At 44.8% G+C, this 22563-nt stretch overlaps 1 protein-coding gene and 1 non-coding gene across 2 annotated transcripts in view; one reads left to right on the top strand and one right to left on the bottom strand.

The window, feature by feature from the left end:
* PDE4B (phosphodiesterase 4B) overlaps nucleotides 1-22563 on the top strand; it is a 312539-nt gene that overhangs the window by 281255 nt on the left and 8721 nt on the right. Inside the window, exons 7-10 of the mRNA XM_003784243.3 lie at nucleotides 13356-13449; nucleotides 18939-19117; nucleotides 20536-20634; nucleotides 20757-20921. Coding sequence (XP_003784291.1) covers nucleotides 13356-13449; nucleotides 18939-19117; nucleotides 20536-20634; nucleotides 20757-20921 — 537 coding nt within the window. The remainder of the gene's footprint in view (nucleotides 1-13355; nucleotides 13450-18938; nucleotides 19118-20535; nucleotides 20635-20756; nucleotides 20922-22563) is intronic.
* Nucleotides 17157-17263, bottom strand: LOC111723345. Its single transcript, XR_002771909.1, has one exon. It is a non-coding gene; the product is annotated as a U6 spliceosomal RNA (small nuclear RNA).

Below are 22563 nucleotides of genomic sequence, written 5' to 3'. Positions count from 1 at the left end.
CACACCTGAGTCATCTGACTCACATCAGTGATCCCAGTGAGAGAGCAGGATTCACACCTGAGTCATCTGACTCACCATCAGTGATCCCAGTGAGAAAAGTAAACAGAAAGAAGTAGAAAGGCATTTACCAACTTTTCGCAGGGAATTCTGGAGTGGTTGATGCACTAACTCTAGCCATCCTGGGTAGAGTTAGGTTCAAATCCTGATCTGCAGCTCCCCCGCCCTCGGCGATTAGCTGCCCTGAACTGAGCTAAGCAGCAGTATCCACAGGAAGAATCACCATGGCTGTGGAAAATGGGTGTGAGGCACTCGTAGTCACGGAAAGAACATCATACTCATCTGCTGACTGCCAGGGATCAGCGTGCCAACTTCAAAATTTGTTTCTTAAAGTTCTCTTAGTCATGGCCTAAGATAAGATACTAAGGTTTTGTTTAAAGGACCTTAGCCCACCACTAAATTTCCTCTTGCCCTGCCTTACAAAATGAAAGAAGAATGGACAGAAGCCCTTCTTTTCTTTTAAATGTTACTACCATTTAAACAATTGGGGCAATTTCATAACATGCTGCATCCTTTCCACCACCTGTGACACAACCATAAAACAGAGCACTCATGGCTCCACGGTGACAGGAGAACCTTCTCGGAGTAATGCAGGGACTGTTTTCCTTGAACTTTGCCTCAAGAAAAAGTCAGTGTAAAGGTTAACTTGTCTATTCTTTATCTATTATTGTTTAATTATTCCTTCTATGGCAAAATAGAGTTATTGAGAATGCAATTCAGTAATCCAAGGTCTAGTCTTATCGAGATGTAACAAATCAAAGAGTTTGAAAGTTACTGAGTGCTTTACTTAAATAGTTCTGCATTACTTTGTACGATACCATTTCCTTCACGGAGTTCTAATGCAGCTAGTCCCATCTCTCTGTTAACCTACCCATCTAGCCACGTGAACAGATCTCTAGAGGACAAACAGCATGAAGTGAGGGAGCACCCCTTTGATTGCTGTTCCTCTGAGTAGCGGATCAGAGAGGGTAATAGTCCCCAAATCTGCTGAATCAGTGGTTTTAAGGGAAGCCTCTCTCCACCTGAGGGGGAATAACTATGTTAAGAGTGTCATACATAACTCTAAAACACAAGTCTTGAAAAATAGAATTCTAACACCTGAGCAGAAGCAGTGTTTGGTTTCCATTTGTTTGCCTCTTTCTTTTTTCTCTAAATAAGAGAGTCTGTACCACTATTATCTATGAAAGACAAGCCAAGGGTAGAGCTTGCCCTGGGGCTATTCCTCTAAAAGACCATGTAGGCTGAGATGTGGGGAAGGCAGGACCATGGTCAGCCAGAAGAGCCCAGGGCAGACCTTCCCAGTCCTGGGGGTGCCGTGCCGCTGTGCCACTGTGCTTCCCAGCCCCTCCCAGGGCATCTCACCGCACACCAGCCCTGCCCTGCAGTGCCCGTGGGGACGTGCCATTTCCCCCACTGGGGCCCAGCTGTTTAGTCTCTTGGATGTTTCACTGGAACTTCCTTTGTTTGATCTGCTTTAAAGTAGCCAAGTGTTTCCACATAGAAAAGACTGTTAAGTCATTGGGAAACAAAGAAGACAGTGGGACTCCTGTTTCTTTTGTTTCTGTTTGGGGAAGTACCTGATAGTCTTTCCTTCTTCATGGAGATTTAAAACTATAAATCACGCAGGGCTGCTCATCACTCACAACCGTTTCCTTCTGATAATTACGTGCAATTTAAAAATGTACCACTTTTGAAACCTAAAGCCCTCGAAGATTCAAGTTTAGAGAACTCACTAAAACAAAATGTATCCTATGGCTCAATAACTTTCAGCTTTTAATTTTTTTTTCAAAATATGGTAATTTTTTTTTTTTTTCAGTTTTTGGCCGGGGCTGGGTTTGAACCCACCACCTCCAGCATATGGGGCTGGTGCCCTACTCCTTTGAGCCACAGGCACCGCCCCCAAATACGGTAATTTTTACATGGATTATCAGAAACTTTAAATGGCCATGTTACCCTCACTTTTGCTAACAGTACAGTGTATAATAATATTACAGCCTGTAGCAGTTATATAAGTGACACGTGAGTACAGACGCCAGGAAGCAGTAGTGATTAAGCCAGTTTAAAAATTTTAGATTTAGGACAAGAGATGTTGGCATTTGGTATCTGAAACAAATAAATTTAAGTAGTTATTTTGGAAATAAAACAGTATGAAGATAAACTGATTAAATCAAAATACATTGGTGAAATTTGGTAAATCAAACCAAAAAAAACCTAAACATTTTCTTTCTAGTTATGTTAAACAAAACCCTAGAATTTTAAGCCTGAAAGGAAGCCTTAGGTATTATCTATTTGAAGACATTGTATAGGTGAGAAAGCTGAGGTATCTGTTTTCTTGCTAATAAAAAGTGAGGATTAAATATATAAGGTACCACAAAAAACTTTGTAAAATCTAATGCACAACCTGAAAAGCAACTTTATTATGGGATGACTTCTCCAGGGTCACAAGGCACTTAGTAGGATTAAGATACTAAAATACAGGTCTCGTTCCAAGTGCAGTGACTGCTCCTCTGGAGCTGGAGGCCACTTCTGGTTCAGCAGGTGCCGCTGCCCCACTAGTTCACCATCTCATTCTCCAGTCAAAGCTGTAAAGTTTCTTAATTTCCTCAAGTGAAGAATTAATTTAGTAGACCTGAAAAATTGGTGATCAAAATATATAAGTAAATAATTGAGTGAGTTACTGTCAATGCCTCAGCCTTAGTTGCTTTTCTTCATTCTTTGCTGATTAAATTTCTGAATTAATAATAGAACAGTTGGACAAAGTGGCTCCTGCCTACAATCCCAGCACTTTGGGAGAATGAGGCAGGAGAATCATTGAGGCCAGGAATTTGAAACCAGCCTGGGCAACATAGTGAGACTCTATCTCTACAAAAATTTTAAAAATGAGCCAGGTGTGGTGGTGTGTACCTGTAGTCCCAGCTACTACGGAGGCTGAGGCGGGAGGATCACTTCAGCCCAGAAATTTGAAACCAGCCTGAGTAACAAGATGAGACCTCATCTCTACATAAAATATTTTTAAATTAACTAGGCATGGTGGGGTACTCCTATAGTCCTGGCTACTTGGGAGGCTGGGTCACAAGAGTTCAAGGGCGTAGTGATCTACAATAACCCATCACACTCTGGCCTGGTGAACATTGTGAGACCCTGTCTCAAAAAAAACAAAATAAAAATTAAATAAATAAATAGAAAAGAAAGAAAGAGGGAGAACGAGAAAATAAGGAAGGAAGAAGGAAGGAAGGAAGGCAGGAAGGCAAAAGAACAAAAATATAAAGCATCACAGAAAAAAATTTCACTTTACAACGGCAACCAGGGTTAGAACTTTCACCTTCCCCTGAAATGATCCCCACAGATAATTTATGTCCAGCTTTATTTTTTTACATCCAGCTATTTTAGTCAACATAATATCCTATCTCTTCATGTGATGAATAATTATTACTAATATCTGATGGCTGTTTCATATTCAGTTGTGCAAAACGTACTATTAATAACTTACCCAATTTATGATTATTGTTTTGAGCTTTTCACCCTTGTAACTTTGCAGCATCTCTGCTATTTTCTGAGCTGAAATTCCCACACACAGAGCTAACGAGTTGAAGGCATGAGCATTGCTAAGGCTCTCGGTGCCAGGCACTCTCCCAATTCCAATGCCAAGTTTAAGTAGTAAAACTCCTCTGTGACAAGTGTAACTCTCCTGACTTGTTCCCATTCCTCTCCTTCCTCTCTCTGTAACTGGAGAAGATAAACTGGAAAGTTTTGCCAACTAGTGAAAAAAACAGCCGAGACTTGGCTCCTCCTTGCTGTGCAGCTGAGCTGTTAGCTTGGAGAGGCGTGTCAAGGTGGAGACCTCAGTTTAACCCTCTTCCCAGATCCTATGACATTCTCACAACTCCTGTGTGATTTCTTGAACCTATAGTAACAACATCCTGGTGGAATTAGGTGCATCACTGTTGGCAGATACCTGCTCAGAAACAGTATAAGTGTAATAATCCCATGAAAATATTTAAAATCAAATAAACCTCAATCACAGCCCATAGAGACCCATTTTCATGTATTGAGGCAGCGTAAGATAAATGTTAGAATTTGTAGACCTCTGAAGTAAGCAGATACTGAAAGTATTTTGTCATAAAATATGGATAATAATAAACTATTAATCTAATGATTGAAAATGAGTAAATGCAGGGGAAAAGTAAGGGAAAAAGATTCAGGGAGAACTGGTCACGTTGATAGAATGCTTACTAAGGGAAATAATTCCCTGCCTAAAAGATTCTTGATAATCTTCCTTTTGTTTTTTTGGTCTTTACCATTTCTAATCATTATTTGTATTATGTTTATTATTATTATTATTATTGCAGTTTTTGGCCAGGGCTGGGTTTGAACCCACCACCTCCAGTATATGGGGCCGGCGTCCTACTCCTCTGAGCCACAGGTGCAGCCACATTATTTGTATTATGAAGTAGGACAAAGTAAGAGGAAATTACTTAGCATATAATGTAAGAAATGAAAAGAAAATTCCTAATTCTTCACTGAATAAGAAATCTAAGTGTTTTTGGATATTGACATAAGATATAGAAAACTTGAGCTAAAAAAGAAAATATTTTTAAAGGAGATTCTACTGGGGGGCCAGAATTTAAGATACAGGATAAGTATGTGCGTATATGAAGAATGGACAAAGATTTTTAAAAAGACACTAAAATTTTAGTAGCTCCATTGATCAAAACAACAGACTTCGACTTCCTCTCTGCCCTTGATGCCAGCAGATTATTGAAAACGTGGCTTGAGGCTGTCAGTGAGCTAGTCACTGTCACTGGAGGGTGGAGAGGTGCAGCCTCACCCCTCCTCTGGAACTTCCCTCCCCCCAAAACCTCCCCACAGCTCAGACCCCTCAAGAGACCCACTCTGGGCACCTTAACAGTCCTGCCCAAGCCTCTCTGCTTTCACAGAGATTCTTGAAGACTGCCCTCCGGCCATCAGTAGCATTTTAGCTCTCAGGGATCATATTTAGGTCTGCTTTAAGTGCAAGTTCTCAAGACTTGAAATCAGGTTTATAATGATTAAGATCCCAATGAGGTTATAGTATTAGGGCTAAAAATTGCCAGGAAGGAATGGCTCTATTTCTGCTTCACTGTGAGGAGTAAAGTGGGCTAGAAGGGAAAGCTGGTCTGGAGGATGGCGGCCTCTTCATTCTGCTGTCTTTGGGTGTGTTTTCCATTCCCGGTCTGTTGCTGCCACACCCCTCAGTGCAGCCACAGATTCCATCGACCCGTGTGTGTAACCAAACTGACCTTGACCGTGAAAACCTGAGCAAAACGCAGAGTACTTGGCCCAGTTTCCTTTGTGCCAGGCAATTGCGGCCATTCATGGCTTTTAGTTAATATGTGAAGACTTGTGAAGTCTCTTAATTTGAGCAGAAAAAGAGCTGAGTCAAGGAAGCACGAAGGGGTAGAGTCACCGACAGCTGGACTCCACATGGGCTTCTCCACCTGGGCTTCTGCGTGTGATTTGCAAGGCCATTTTGAGTTACTGTTTGCACCTGGCAAGCTTCGTGTCTTTCTGGCAATTCTGGTTTACACTCCTTGGCCTGGTGAATAATCTAAATGCCAACCAGTGAGTCTGGACCTCTGTGAATAACTCCCGTGTCACATAATCTGTGTGACAGGGCTCTGCCTCACACCTGCAGCAGCCCTCCATGGGAATTCTACAGCCAATTATGTGAGCTGCCCTCAATAAGCACAAGAAGGGCATTTAAGAGCCAAAGAACCAACCGAAACCTCCACCCAAAAGCAAATCTGAAGTGAAGAAGGGACGTGAGATCAGATTCTTTCAAAATTCAGAGATAACGCTGAGCGTCAAGGACAAGCTGAGTGCACCAAAGGACAGCAGCCGGCCCCAGACACACTGCCAACCACTTTACACACGTGACTCTTGATCCTCCCATGTCTAAAGTCTCTGAGAGACTCCGTGACCTGCCCATTTCTGAGACTAAGTTACAGTGTGGGTTTTCATTCCCATTGAATTCTCAGATGCTCCAGGTCATGCTATGAGGATGTCGTGTTTGCTGTTAGAGTCTCTGTGCTGAGAGCCCCCTGGTAGGACAGACCCGCAACCGGTGGCCTCCTACCTGGGTGAGGAGCTTCGCAGCCCCCTCTGAGCCCAACAGGCTGCACACCTCGGGGCATGTCATCGTTGTTCCGAGAGGCCACCCCTCTTTTCTAAGTTACAGTCGCTAATAACAGAGAACACAACATGCAAAACAAGTATCACTATTTTTTTAATAGGATAAAACTACATGAGACTCCAGTTTTCATCCTTTGTAGTTTAAAAATATGTTCAAACATCCATCCTACGGCAGGTGGTTGTCAACCCTCATGTTCATACTCCACCATCCTCAAAACACCAAAACAGGTCACACACATGCTTTGGAGGGCGGGGGAAGAAGAGGTTATACAGCCCAGGATTTTCCTTTATTTATTTGATAAGCCCCAGAATTGATCTTGAAAATTGCCAGACCAGTAGGCTGTCCCACCCCTGAGAAACACCCACCCAGAACAGATGATTCCCAGGGCAGCTTCTGGAGGGACAGCAGCCCATTGACCATTACCTTGAGGTCTCCAGAGGCAAGTGAGAGCCACTCGCTGAATTCGACACAATTGATATTAACGACAGTATATGTGCTGCATGATGATTTTAAGGAGGTGGAGTAGAAATGTCAAAAATGAGCTCTGGCTGGGGATTACAGTGTCTTTTCTCCACTTAATTGTGTCACAACAGCAACTTTCAGAGTTAAGAGAATGCTGGGCCATGAGAAATTTCTAAAAATATTCTTATGGAAATTTCTTTGGGTATAGAAAAGGTCAACTTTTTAGTGTTCCAATAATATATGTCGTATCGCTTCTTGAAAAAATTTCAGAAATTCTAAGAAAAACGGACAATAGTGAAGGAGGGCGTTGGGTTGGGAGAAATGCCCAGAGATTGTGAGGTCCTGCAGGCCTGGTCAGTCCCAAGTCAGCACGCTGCACTTGAATGTTTTCACTCTCATCTTTTCCAACTCTCTGTTGTAAGGTGCTAATAGTTTGTTCCTACTTTGCCTTTTCTCGTGCCACTTGAGCAGATACTGACCTCCAACCAGGGAGTAGAACTGATTCTATTTTTGCTCCATCATGACTGTGGATGTAGAATTATGGTAGATAGTTTCCTGCCTGTTTCTTCTGAGATACTGACCATGATCATGGCAGCAAGGGAAGGGAGGAAGGTCATTGCTCAGTTCTAAGGGTCTAAGGAGACTTTCTTCCTGGTTTGGCACCTGGACAGTGGGAAGCCCTCGCTGTGTTCTGCAGACTTCAGCACAGCAGATCTTGTTTGCTGACCCATCATGGAGCTTTAGTTTCTGGTTAAGTAGCTGACGTGGACAATGGGGTATCTGTTATTCCTTCTTTCACCCTCTTAACAACTCACTGGATTCAACTTAAGCCATCAAAGAAACTGCACATCCAGTTTCAAATGATTGATATAGTTTATAGGGAAAGATAGAAAGAAGGGAAGTGATGAGATGCACATTGTCAGACACACTGACATGTTAAGAGTCGTGGAAAATGTGGGTTTCCTGAGGGGTTTTAGACAAAGCACACCATATCGCCACCCTAGCTTTTCTTTTTTATTTTAAAATCAGATTTATGTTACTTTTTTCTGTCTTCATTTCTTCCCATGCAAAACAGAGGTGTAGAAGACCCCCTTCTAGAGAGGCCTTAGAAATTAGACATCTGAAGGCCGGCACAGGCGCCCTCTCCTGTAATCCCAACACTCTGGGAGGCTGAGGCAGGAGGATCTCTTGAACTCAGGAGTTGGAGACCAGCCTGAGCAAGACCCTTTTCTATTAAAAATAGAAAAACTAGCCAGGCCTGCTGGCAGGCACCTGTCATCCCAGCTACTGGGGAGGCTGAGGCAGGGGACTCTCCTGAACCCAGGAGTTTGAGGTTGCCCTGAGCTGTGATGATGCTTCCACACTGCAGCCTAGGGACAAAATGAGGCTCTTCTTAAAAGAAAAGAAGTTGGCTAATTCACTTTACCCAGGACAGCACGTCTGGAAAGAGTGTGACTGCCAGGCTGTCTACTCCACTCTCGCCGAGCTGCCCCACAGGCGTCAGCCTCTCCCCCACTACTGACCTTCTGTGACTTCAGGAGGGATTCCAGCCCCTGCACTTTCCTGATGCCTGGGAATTCTTATTAAGTCATGACTCACAAAGTATAAAATATGAGTCTAAAGTCAGTCCCTATAAAGTCATTGTGACTTCAGTGGCTCCGGCAGTTGTTTTGTGCTGCAAAAACAGGAAGACCCCACTTGGCTGGCGCCCGGCTCGCAGCGGGGCTCCTGCACACACAGCCGCCTGGCTGCCTCCACCTCTGACACCTTTTATCCCGTCCCTGCAGTCGTGTCCCTCGGTCCTCATCCTGAAGTTGTCAGTGAGAGGAGAGTGCCTGTGATGTCTCCTCTTTAGGCTGAGGAATAGCTGTGGTCACTTAGAATTCACTTCCTCGTGACCTCTGCTCACCCCAACAGACCTAATCTACTTAAAAGTACCACTGTCTTATGCTTAAAACTAGCTTCATGGATTTTTTATTCTTAGAAACCTAGAATCCCCACATTTAAGTTTGAGAAGAAAGCGATCATTCCACTGAGAAATACAGGACAATGACGAAGTATCCCCCTGCTTCAGAAGAAATTGGCTCAGGAGAAATAAATCTCTGTATGTAGCAATGAAGCTAAAGAAAAACTAAAGCCATCAAACTGAATGTTCAAGGATAATTCAATCTCAGTTGTTGCTCGTGATCCTATATTTTTAAAATAACTTTTCATGATGAAAGGAAGTTATTTTAAAAAATCATAGGTTATTTTATACAGAAAACATATTCTAGATAACTGATATTAAATCACTTATGTAGAAAATAATGCCTTCTTACCTTTTCAAAATGTAACTGAACTTTCTAGCAGTGCTTACTAATCTAGTGTTGGGCGTAAGCTCAGTAGGGTGTGGGAGGCATTTGGGTTTCCACCGGCTCATTCACAAACTTTGCTTGTCCGTGTTGAAAAGGAACTCTGGCCATTTCCTCTGGGGCTGTTATTTCCAGGTGGCCCCTGACAGGGTTTTCTTGGAAGGCAGATCCTTAAGTAGTGTCTGTGTACACGAGACATATTTATCTTTGAGATAGTGAGCTCCTGTCTGTGGAATTCTCTATTGCATTTGATAAGTAAATAATTTCCACTCCTGTTCAGCCCTGGAACTCCTGGGGACACAGTTTATCTCAGCAGCTGCTTCACCTTCATGTCTGGACTAAACACCCAACTTGATAAGCGGGCGGGGAGATTCCAAACTTCCTGGACCGTAAACTCTGAGGGGTGAGAACTGGGTCCTTCCTTTGCTGATGACGTGTCCTGATGGACTGAAGCCATCCCAGGTTGACTTGTTTTTCTCCGTAGTATGGAGGGAGTTTTGTTTTCTGGAAAGTGTTGGTTGCTGGTAAATAATGTGGTCAAGATGTAGAAGGCTGCTATGAAACGTATCACAGAATTATGAAAAGTTAGGGCTGGGAAGCCGAGACCCTGAAGTCACACGTCTCCCATTTTACACATGAAGGGTGACGTGACTTGGCAGGACTGTCAGGGGAGCTGAGACCCACCCACGGCACCACCAGGGACAACTGTCCTATGGGAGCCCAATACTGGAAGACCAGCTCAGCCCTGCCGCCCAGCTATCACCTCAGCCTTCACCTCAGACATAATTCCTGTCTGGGTGAGCCTGGTCACACAGGCCGGCGTAACTGTGCTAGCTGAAATCTACATTACTGGAATGTAAAAGGCACCCCTGTCTGTTCCTGGAAGGCCACGTCTGTCTGCCGGAGCTTGCAGAGCCGACATAATGGGCTTTTTGATGAGAGCAGTGATAGCCTCAGTGGTGTGGTCGGGCCTCCCTTGGCGGGGAGGGACCTTCGGTTGTTGCTAAGCAACCTGTAAAGCACTGGGCTGGCGTCTGAGACTGACTGACCTCCATCTGCCTGCCTCGTCCAGGCCGGTGTTTACAGTTCCCTTAAGGTGACTGTGTGTTCTGGTGGCATCACCATCCCTTTATCAAATGGCTCCCAGGAGAGCTCGTCGGACGTGGGAAGGAAGATGGTGACAGTCGTCTGTTCAGGAAGCAGCATGAGCACACGGCCTGTCTCGGGCGTGCAGGGCAGGCGAGAGGTGTGGTGTTTCCAGTCCCGTAGCTGAGAGCAGCTCCCTGACCCCCGTCAGGACTGGTCTGCAGTGTCTCCCGGCCGCTTCCCCTTGCAGTGGGTGCTGTAGAAGGAAAATAAAGAAAAAAGCCCATGTTCCTCTGCTCGTGGTGACTGAGCAAAGGGACCAGTGTGGCTGATAAAGATCTGTCCCCATCCTCTTGAGAAGGCCACTGTTGTGGTTACTAGTGTGCCCTGAGCTAGCTGACCAGTAATGAAAGCCCTGAGCTAGCTGACCAGCGCTACTGTGATGAAAGCTGAGTGCGAGCAGAAAGAGCGTTTGGTTTGTTTCTCTGCTGTGTGTCACAGCTTCGCATGGACATTTTAGGTATTCAAGGAACATTTGCCAAATACACGATAAAATGGTATTATGGAACTAGTACAAACCAGACTGACTCCAAAATGTTCCTAAATATTTCAGAGAGAGCAAAGGGACCTAGGTGAGATGATTGAATGTTAAATTTGGCTAAGTCCAGTGCAGAGAAAATTATGGAAGAAACCGTCTATCTCCAAGGTTTTTACAAGATTCTTTTAACAACTGCTCAAGTAAAGTCTGTGTCTGTGCCAGAATTCAGCTGAGAGATCAGAGCGTATGAAGCGGCCTTCTCCAGCTTCAGAGTCTTCAGTGCGTCTGTCTTTTGAGGACAGAAACTGAGAGGCCATTATGACTGAGCAGTTGTGTCTTTAAAAATAAGCAACTTGGAATTTGTGTGATTCAGCTGGGGTTCAAAATCGCACAGAGTTCAACAAGTAAAATACTCTAGCTGAGGCGACTGATTAAGAGATCCCAGTTTAAAATCACTATTAATATACTGATAATGAAAAACACACTTGCCTACCCAAGCCGGGTCACCCACAAGGAGGGTGATGGAACATCTTTGGGGAGCCAGCAGGCAGCGACACTAACTTGCATTGGCTTCCACTCAAAAGGCAGGTCTACTGGACAGGGCAGTGGCATGACTGAGGCTGGACGGCTGAAGCCAAGCACGAAGGGCATGGAGGAAGGGAACCCGGTGGCAAGCGGGGGCCACTGCCGTGGTGCTTTGCTGTCCCCTCAACAAGAAAGCTTATAAGTGAACGCCTGAAGGTGGAGGGGAAGAGCAAGGAGGGGAGGGGAGCAAGGAGAGTGGGATGGGCCCAGTGGGGACCCCACCCCAGCACAGCTCTGGTTTCAGGCTTTCCTCCTGCCTGTTCCCCAAGGCTGACAAGGAGCAAGAGAAAGAGAGAAACGTACAAGAGAGGAATGACTTTCTCAACACACCCTGGGCTGCTAAAATAAAGTAAAATGCATGTAACTCCTAGTATTTCTCACATGGGTTGGAAGATATATCACTAAAATATCAAACAAGTACAAGCACTCACAGCCCCAAATAATTCACCATTCATTCAGCAGTCAGGTTTTGTATCTCCTAATACGCTCCAGATCCCAGGTCGAAAGGTGAAATGAGTTAAATGCATTTGCCGAATGCAAATATGCATTAATGAGCTGACGGAGTGCAGAAAATTGCAGGCTGTATGTGAAGTGCTTTTCAAAGGAAATAAACTAATTCCATTCCATCCATTTTGTTGTGAAAAGGGGTAAGTGTATCAGCACAGCTTAGCAGGCAAATACCTCCAAAAGGCTAGTCAAAAAAAAAAAAAAAAGTCTTATATACTAGAAGCCTAGTCTAAAAACAGCCACAATTTCAACCTTTTTTTTCAGGATTTGTTTAAATATTCAGAAAGTAAATTTATCAAATGCACACAGCTTTGAAACAATCAAGGGGTGGAGGCTGCCTCTGCGGAGTGCTGGTTTGCAGAGGAGAGAGAGGGTTAAGGAATCCCAGCTTGAAATGGGGGAGGGTGCTGACTTCAGATTTACTTTAATATTCATGGGGCTTCCTCCATTTTAATCTTCTCCTTTTAAAAAGATGGCTGTGTTTCCCAGCCTGGCAACTCCGCAGGAGAAAAGCATTGCTCCTTCCTTTCAGAGTTCAGCTGAGTAGGACGAGTGTAGCGTGGAAACCCCTTCAGCCACCGAGACTCCATCATTCATAAGTGCTTCAGCCTGCCAGCCGGGTGCATCCGGACAGTCTCCGCGCCTTCGTGCAATCCCTGATTTCATTACCCTCTGCTGCCAGGAAGCAGGCAGGGAGAACGGACTCTTTGCAAGGATGGTGTGCGAAGACGGGCTTTGTTTGGATTAGGAAATGCCATAGATTCTGGAGGTTTCGTCTTTTCTAAGTTTTGAGTATTTTGCCACTAATCTGCAGGGCATTCCTGGTCCTTTCGGGCTTGCTTTCTCAGAACCAGGAATTCTCCCAAAGCTATCTGAGGACTGTGGCAAGGAGAATATTCCAAAATGCCCGAGGCAAACTACTTGTTATCTGTGTCTTGGGGTTATATCAAGGTGGGTTCATTTGACTGTGTTATGTGTCTCCAATAGAATGTGAAGCGTTTACATGTTTTCTCTGTGAAGTAGAGGACATCCGTGGGCATCTGCAATGATTTGATCTGTGTGTTCATTTAAGCCACTAGGACTTCATATTGTAAAGCTAGGGTGTGTTATCATACATGGTATTTAAATGCATTGTACTGTATTTTAATCTGGTTCTTTTTAATCAACTCAATTCTGTAAAAGATGCCTCTTGTTTTTCTTTCATTTTCTCTTAAACTTTTCATATATAATCTCCTCTCACAGAATAGATTGTTACCTCAAATTACATCTTAGAGTTAATTTCAGACTAATGTAATTTTAAAAGTAGCTATGTTTTAGAGTGAAGTTATCGTGACCTCTATTAAAATTTTTTCTCCTATGTTTGCACCTTCAAAAGAAATCAGGCATTAATTCTAAGGACTCTTAAGAAAATGTTTTTTCCCAAGGTGATGTTGGAATAATTTTAAATTAAAGGTGTATTATATTTTGTAGAAACAGTGTATTTATCTTACGGTATTTACTCATCCAATCTCTCAATTCCTACACAGTGAAATTAGACATTTAAGGGGATCATATACTATTTTTAAGGTGGTTAATTTTTTTTTTTTTAAATAAACAGTTCAAGAGAATGCTGAACCGGGAGCTGACACACCTCTCAGAGATGAGCCGGTCAGGGAACCAGGTGTCGGAATACATTTCAAATACTTTCTTAGGTAAGCTGTCAACTGGGGAACCTGTCTCATAACTGGGGATTTTCAGCATTGATCTCTACACTGCATCAGGAACAACCTGGTATGAATTTGGTGTGGGGCTAAGTCATAGAAAAATCCATTTAAAATAATAAGTAAGGGCAATCTTCAAAGGGGAAAAATAAGCAGGGAGATGATATTTAAGAAGTGAATGAGACTAAACATCAAAGACAGAGGGTCGTTATGGGCTGATGTTATTAATAGGTCCCTCGGGCCCCCGTTGGCCTGCCAGCTTCTATCCCTGCCAAGACTCTGAAGTAACGGACAAGGTTCCGTCTCACCAGGGGACAGCACCACTGGCTCTGCTGACAGAGTGGGGTTCTTTAAATTCTTCCAGTAACGAGGCTTCAAGCAAAAGGTCTCCTCCAAGGTGCTTTATAAGGGATGTGGCTGAGAAATAATTCTATAGTAATTTGGTCCATGAGAATAAGCTTTGGAAAAATTCTATTATCACTTTGCTAAGTTAATTCTTAAAGATAAACGGATGGTGAGGGGAAATTTTTCATATTTTTGAAAGATTTCCTGTCCTGCGAGTAGGGTCATCTTCCCAGCGGGATCCTTTCTTGTTATTCCCCGCGTTACGTGGCCAGTATTTAACACACAGCACTGACTGGAAAGGTTTGCATCAGTGCTCCTGGCCGTCGTCCTGTGTCTTGTTTGATTACCAGCTATTTCCTGATCTCAGATTTAAAAGCCATTCTATTGTATAATGAACCTATTTGGACCATTTTGATTTAACAAGGCTTACAGTATCTGCAAATTTGCACTTCAGAGTGAATGGGCAGCATCTGGATTCTGACTCTGTTTACTTTCAATTGCTGCTGACTTATCCCTGCTTATAAAATCTTATTTTCCAAAGAAATGGCCCATTTTTACAGCTGAACCTCACACCCTCCCCCTTTTTGACACAGCCACATAATTTTAAATCAATGAGCATTTGCCTAGATATCTCATGGAAACATGGACCTCTTCTGGTTTTATTTTAAAAAATCAATCCTGTTTCTCTAACACCAAAGCAGTTCTTGCTACCAGCAGATCCATCAGCTTTCCCTCTGAGCCGCCTGGTCTAAAACTCACTGCATTAGCTCCAGTCTGCAGCACCAGAGTGACGTGCAGGTGCCTCTGGCTGTGTCAGAGTCTGCAGCACCCAGCTCTGCCAGCTGCAGCAGCCTTTGTGGGAGAACAAAGAAGAGTTTCTCCTGCATCCTGGCTCTCAGGGGTGGCTAGAATCTGCGTGCGGAAAACATTACATCCCCATCCTTTTCTCCTCCTTTCTTCCCCCTTTATCGCTTTGAAGATGGGGCTCTTCCTCTGACATTCCAGGTGTCCCCTGTTTTGTGTAACAACCCATCATTTTTCATAACCGGGGGCTGCTGTAGGGACATCTATTATAGGTTAATAGCTAACAAAGAGGAAAATAAAATAAACAAGGGAAAGACCACATTTTTGTTTTTATAAACATTGTACTTTAAAATGCCAGCACCAGTCCGACCCCTCCCTACCAATGTCAAGGCGACACGAAGCCTCTGAGCTCTGCCTCGCCCAGCCGGGGCTAAGCAGCCTCTGCATTTGGGGGCCCTTCAGTATCTTCTAACCGAGGAAATGAGAATATCTGTGTCTACTAATTACCTTTTTTATCATCACAGCCCATAAGACAGGAAAGATGAGCTCCCAATCTCAACAGCTGGTATCTCAAGAAGGCACAAACGTCAACTCTTTCTAGAACATTCTATTTGCTATTTAGGCAGATCTCTTGAGGAAAACCAATTGTTTGGCTTCCCTGTTCTAAAAGTTAAATTGCCAAGAACAGATGCTGAAGAAGGTTATTAGAATCTCAAACCTCACAGACCCTTAGCCTTAGGAGGTCGGGGTGTGTGATATATCTGAGTGTATGTTGGTAAACCATCAAACAGACTGGATGGGCAGATTAGAATTGTAAATGCAGTTAGGAAAATACAGGGAGGAAAGAAAACATCATATAACCAAAAGATGCATCAGCTGGCTCACCTGGAGAATGGGAGCACTGACCCAGGTGACATCCCAGGTCCCTTTTGGCTCCGACACAGGCTCTAACAAAGGACCAAGTTTATCAGCTCTGCTAAGGCATCTGACCACCTGGGTTCTCTGTGATGAAACCTAGGCTTATAATTTGACAACCTTAAAAAAAAAAATGAACACACAAACAAAGTTTGTTTCCAGACTGCAGAGAAGGCCGTGGGACGGCCAGTCTCCCCTGTGAGCACGGCAAGTGCTCCTGGAGGGGCCTCTTCATAAACCGTCTGCTCGGCGAAGGCCCCTCACGGCCTCGTGGCCCCATCCTCTTGCTTTGCTGGAGAAAACAAGGAGGCCTGGAGGGGTGAAGTACCTTGACCAAGGTCACTGGGCCGTTATGTCCCTGACCCAGGACTAGGCCTCAGCTCTGTGGACCTCTAGACCTACACACCCTGTCACTCCTTGGACTAGGAAAGAAGGCTGTTAGGAACTCAGAACGAGCAGAAGAAAATCACATTTAAGGGCATTCTTGTAATATGTATATTGTTTGGAAATCAGGATTCTTGGGCCTACATATTCTTCCAGTGATATAAAAGACTCATATAAGAACCCGGCAACCACCCCAGTGAACACAAAGTGAGAAGAACTTGGCAATCTGAGTCGGGCCTAGTGATCACTGTCCCAGCGCCCTGACGAGTTAGGATGTGTCATCCTGGGAGGAGGGAAACCCCTGGATGGTGAGATCTGTGAGCTTGTGCTCTATCCATCTGGTGGGCAGAGAGAAAGGTGGCCAGTGGGCCTTTTCATCCTGACACCTGCCGATGCTGCCAAGGGGCAGGGAAGTTCAAAGTGCTTCAGAGGAAGCAGAGCAGGAGTCAGGTGGAGATCGCATAAATCAAGATTTGTTGATGTCATATTTACTGTTAATAATTTCACAGACAGAGAAAAATCATCCTTGTAACCCCCCTGCCCACCATCTCAAAAGCTGGGACTAGCAGTTTTCAAGACTCCAGGAAAGGAGCTTAGGAATTCTAAGTGATTACATGTGAGATCTTGGAAAAAGAGAGAATCAAATTATGCCCTTAGCAGAGCTTGGAGGAGGCCATTTTTGTATCTGTTTTTTATTTGTTTTAGACCGGCCAACTGTTTCCACACTAGATTCTGACCATTCTGTAAATGTAAATTCGCTGAGTGTTTATCATGAATTTTTGAGTCTGTGTTTCAGGTCATTTCCACATTGTCTGGCTAGTGAGCATTTAACAGAGGGAATTCAGAGCAGAGAGACCCATTGGCTGTTCCAGGCTCTGCACAGGGGACCCCCACTGATGTCACACCCACACTGTTCACTGCAGTGTCCCAGACACGGCAGAGTCACGGCTCCCTCACTGTCACAGTGATCTTTAATTACACAAAGGGGAGAAGCTGCTGGTCCCACTAGAAATGGCCGGCTAGGCGGTGGCACCCGAGACTCTAACAGCCTCTTGAACCACAGATTAAGAGAGAGCCTGGAAAGGGTTAGGAGCTAGGGTGGCCTTTCATTCCAGCAAAAAAAGTAGTGATTATTAGAAATGAAGTGCCAGGGAGAAGAGCAATTTCAAGAATATCGTAATATACAGTTTTTATGCCAGAGAGAGCACAGCAGGAAAGAGATTTATTTTTATTTATTTTTATTTTTATTTAAAAATATGGAATGCTTCACGGATTTGTGTGTCATCCTTGCGTAGGGGCCATGCTAATCTTCTCTGTATCATTCCAACTTTAGTACATGTGCTGCCAAAGCAAGCACCGGAAAAGAGATTTTTAATAGGAGCCTCAAGGCCTGGGCTCTGAACTGTTAAGTCACTGTGTCTGGGACAAAGTAATGGCAAAATAAATAACTGTGTTGTATATGCCTTTTGAGCTTGGGCAAGTTGCTGACTTCATCTGAAAAATGAGAGTGTGGAATTGTTATTGGTTCCCAAATCCAGCTCTGATCGTCCAAGTCACTTAGGAATCTTCAAAAAATACTGATTCAGCAGGGTTGGGCGGAGCTCATAAATCTGTATTTTTTAGAAGTTTCCTAGGTGCTTCTGACATCTGAATAGGTCGGAAACCCCTGGACTGACAGATTTCTACTAAAATTCCTCCCCATTCAAGAGTCACAGGTTATGATTCTGGGAGCTGCTGGGTACCCAGGGGTTAAGAATTCCCACGTCCCAGCCTCGCGGGCAGGTGGCACGCTGTGCCTGAAGCCAGCATGGCCTCCTGTGCTCTCCTTGTCTGCTGGAGCGTCCACAGGGGCCTGTGAGCGGGCAGAGTCTCTGGGGAGGACATGACTGTGCTGTCATCTGCAGGGGTCTGACAGCAAATAGCCCGGACTCCAGCATGCCACCTGGGAGCATGTCATTTTCAAATGCAGAGGTTGTCTCTCTGCTAATTCTCACCATAAAAAGATATATGTGAGGCACTGTTGAAGCTGCATTGACTCCTTCACCCCCAGGGCGTCACCTCATTCAGCAAGGTCGTGGTCAAGCAGTCTGATGCGTTACTGCCTCTGTGGACTCACAGGCATCCTTGTGGCTGAATGAGTTGATGCATTTCTCAGAGGCACTCAGGATACACCCCTGTGACATGATGTGGGATATTTGATTGCCAGTATGTTTAATAATGTAACACAAGGAAAGAGCTTCCCTACACGGGTAGATACTGTTTTCCACTAATCCTAGCTCTTCACTTACCTTAATATAACATAATGTTTTAAAGTAGCAAATGAAATTAACTGTATATCATTAATAATCATAAATATGTTACTGAGTATTATCCCTATTACAAATGAGAGACCTTGCTATTATTTACTAGTAGAATTAATAGACAGGCACAGGCTGAAATGAAACTGAAATTAGGGTCTTCTTCTGAACCTTGCATAGCAGGGAAGCCAGGCTTTAAAATAGATGAAAATCACAAGCCGCTTACTCTTCTACCTATCGCTCAATTCAATTGGACCTGGCTAAAATCATATGTATTTTTAAGTCTGAAAATAAAATGAGCAGACTGTAAAGGCTATTTTGATTAACTTGGGTTTGAGTAATGAGCATTATTTGTCATAGAAACACAGAAGTCACTCACTTCGATAAAAAATGCATGTAAAATATCAAAACATTGATGTCCTACCTTGAACATACATAAGTGTAATTCTCCTAAATCACACTAAAAACAAAGAGGTGAGGTCACATTCTGTTTCACTGCTTCTTGGACAAGTCCTTCACCCGCTGGGCCTCAGTTTGCTCATCAATAATGTGGGATGGCAGATCGCCTGTCTCCTTGCCCGCCTCATGAGGGCATCCCGGAGACGCACTGACATGATGCTGTGGGATCCTTTATGAGCGTCAAAGCCATGTAGCAGGTTGGCAGTGTTTTGGACACTATGGTAGGTTCTCCTTGTCACAGAAGTGCTGACAAACACATCCCTTTCTGTGTTGCAGACAAGCAGAATGATGTGGAGATCCCATCGCCCACCCAGAAGGACAGAGAGAAAAAGAAGAAGCAGCAGCTCATGACCCAGATCAGCGGGGTGAAGAAGCTGATGCACAGCTCCAGCCTCAACAACACGAGCATCTCACGCTTCGGAGTCAGCACGGAGAACGAAGACCACCTGGCCAAGGTGCGTGGCCGGATGTGCGGCAGACGGATGCCCGTGAGCCTTGTAGAAAGTAGCGGGCATGCTTCTGCTTAATGATTAAGTCTTGTGACAAGGAAACTAAAGTGGTGTCTCTTTCCATCACTGGGGCACCTGATCAAAGATTGTTTTTTCATACCAAAGAACCCCTTAATTTGAGGGAGTGTCCTGGGCTGAGTTTGTTAATGGACAGTATCACCTTTCCTTCTGGAATGATACTGGAAAAATTCAAGGGGAGGCCAGTAGGCAGGTCTAAATTGTCCCAGAGGACATTTGGAGGACAGAATATGTGCCAGTGACCAAGGGAGACACCTGTGCCTGTGGTCGGGACTGGAGAGGAGAGAAGAGAAGCCAGCTGCCCGCACTCCAGTGATGGGGGAAGACAGAGGAAAAACCCTCACAGCCTCCCACAAAGTCATTTCTTCCTTGTGAGAACTTGACGGGCACTTACTGTGAGACCTTAGAAAGCTGTCAGTGAGACTTTCTGAAAGCTGCTGGAGTCAGTTGGTTAAACATTCGGCCCAGTCTCTGGGCAGAGCCTGGATCTCTTACTCTGGGCAGTTAGTAGGAGTGGAATAAATTACTCCTTAAATTAGATAATCTTGCCATAATCCTACAACGCAGGCCTGAGTGATTTTTCTCCAGGTTCATCTGTGGCCTAGGAGCTTAGGATGTAATTCATAACCGGCATTCATCACGACCTTTTACATTAAATTGGGCTGACTTATGCACGTTCTGGCAGCTGAGTCTTCCTGACGTGATAATAACCCAGGCTGAGGAGTTTCCCTGAGACTGTTTTCCAGCGATTACTAATGGGCTAGTGGGCAGCGAGGGGAGAGGCAGGAAACAGGGAGAGTGACCTCCCCTCACTTGCAGCCACCTTGGAAAGCAGCTTGGACTGACTGACGTCCGCCACGTGGCAGCAATAGGCCAGGAGCTAAACTTACAGATAGATACCATGTTTCCCCCAAAATAAGCCTAGCAGGATTTCTATGCATTTGTTAAATATAAGCCCTACCCCGATAATAAGACCTAGTGATGGGCGTGGCTATGCAGCATATCTACATAGTCACACCATGCATTTTGGCATGGAAAGTAAGAATAAGCCCTAGTGTGTCTTCTTGAGAAAAAACAAATATAAGACAGTGTCTTATTTGGGGGGAAACATGGTACACATTCTCTCTTTTCTAAAAAAAAAAAAAAAAAGAATATAGAGAAACTTGTAGCTATTGTGAAAAGGACACCAACCTCCTACTAGGCCATTTTATTTTCAGATTTTCACACAGCTAGAGCACTCCTAAATAGGCATCTGAAATTCCAGCCAGCACCCAGAAAATAAATTAAAAGACTGAGGCGCACCAACAGAGCTATCCATTCTTAAATCCCTCTGTTTTTGACCACAGGAGCTGGAAGACCTGAACAAGTGGGGCCTGAACATCTTCAACGTGGCCGGGTACTCGCACAACCGCCCGCTCACCTGCATAATGTACGCCATTTTCCAGGTCGGTGGCTGCAGGGCACGGCGGCTTTCCACTTTTGCAACTTAACCTTCACTTTTGTGACTTAACCTTCTCCCATTTGGGGGCATCCACGTCCTTATGTTCTAATCAATTTTCCCGCACAGGAAAGAGACCTCCTAAAGACATTCAAAATTTCATCTGACACCTTCGTGACCTACATGATGACTCTGGAGGACCATTACCATTCTGACGTGGCGTATCACAACAGCCTCCACGCTGCCGACGTGGCCCAGTCAACCCACGTGCTCCTTTCCACGCCTGCGTTAGATGTGAGTAGTTGTGGCCTGTTTCACACCTGCCCATCCTCTTTTGGAAGCACCATACCGCATGCAGTGTATTTACAAAACAGTGTGATTGGACGCGTGCTTGAGCTGGTTATCAAGAATAGCACCCAGCATTTGAGTTATTTATAAAAAGGGATGGCATTTCAACTTGCTTTGCTTTCTAATATTAATCTTCCCTTTACATCTCTTATAATTGAAAATTATGTAGTTACAAGTCCCGTGTCACCCAGGCACTGTGGAGGATATCAGAGAAATAGAACATAAAACACTCTATACAGCTCCCCTTAGGAATAAGTATCCACAGGTTCATTCTCCTAAGAATGCATCAGACTGATTATGTGGGTTAAGGAAAAAATATCTGGATATCTAGAACAGAGGAATTGATAATGCTGGAGCAAGCAGCTCCACCTGTTCAGACAAGATCTGAGCGGCGTCTGGGACGCCTTCCCTCCCAGATGAACACATCTGTGTGTGCAAGTGTCACTGGCAATGTGGCTCTGCCCTGACTGATGGGAACGGTGGCCAGGTAACTCCACAGTCTGCTGGCCCCTGCTGGGAGGAACCGGACAAACCCTGTCCAGCCCCTTCTCTGCAGATCTGTCTGGGAGGTGAAGAGAGATTAAACTGGGCACAGCTGTACTGTTTGAGTTATATATTTTTGGAGAAAAGAAGTCTGAGAAGACTTGGGAAAGTGAGACCCAGCCAAGAGAGCTAGGCCCTGCTAAGGGAGGAGCAGACTGTGTTTATGCCCAGTGGCGGCCTCAGAGCGGGCAGCACTGAGTGTCAGCAGTGACGTCACTGGTGCCCACCTACCATGCGGCCAGCACTGGGCAGCACTGAGTGTCAGCAGCTTGTTACTAATGCCCACCTACTATGTGGCCAGAAATTGCTGTAGGTGCCACAGCTTTCCAGAGAGAGGGGAGCTCAGCATGTCCTTGAGTGATGAGGCTGGTCTTTGAGGAAGAGACAGACACTGCACTGGTATTTGAAGCTCCAGAAGATTTAAGTAGCCACAGGGGCTTAAGGGGGACATTTCAGCCTGAGAGTCAGCAGAGAAGCCTCATGATGGGCAGGAGGAGCTGAGAGGGGGGCTAGGTGGACTCCCTAGAAATGCTCGGAGGCCTCCCACAGCGCGTGTTGGCGGCTGTGCAGTGAGTGAGTGAGTGAACACACTGTAAATGTAGCTTGAGAAATAACTCACACTCGCACGGCTCATGGCCTGCATCTGGGATGTGGTCAGTTTCTCCTGAGTCGCTCAGCGGAGAGCCTGTGTCGCCTGCTTCCCTGTGTTCCATGAGCACCAGGCTGCGACCCGCCGGCCTGGGCAGTCACCTCTGGTGTTTTACACTCACCACAGTGTCCTAGAAAGGCCCCTCCAAGCCTCAGCCTGCAGCTTGATACAGGAGTGAGCACCACCATCAGCCTATCTCAGAGACCTAGTGACGATGAACAGAGTCGACATTTAACTGAATAGTGCCCTGACTTAGTGATGTGAACAGGGTCAACATTTGACTGAATAGTGCCCTGACTTAGTGATGTGAACAGAGTTGACATTTAACTGAATAGTGCCCTGACTTAGTGATGAACAGAGTCAACATTTAACTGAATAGTGCCCTGACTTAGTGAT

The sequence above is a fragment of the Otolemur garnettii genome, unplaced genomic scaffold (assembly GCF_000181295.1).
Source record: "Otolemur garnettii isolate 467f Iridium unplaced genomic scaffold, OtoGar3 scaffold00010, whole genome shotgun sequence".
In the NCBI taxonomy this organism is placed as follows: Eukaryota; Metazoa; Chordata; class Mammalia; order Primates; family Galagidae; genus Otolemur; species Otolemur garnettii.
The sequence above is the reverse complement of the archived record's forward strand: the minus strand, read 5'-3'. Positions and strand labels throughout refer to the sequence as shown.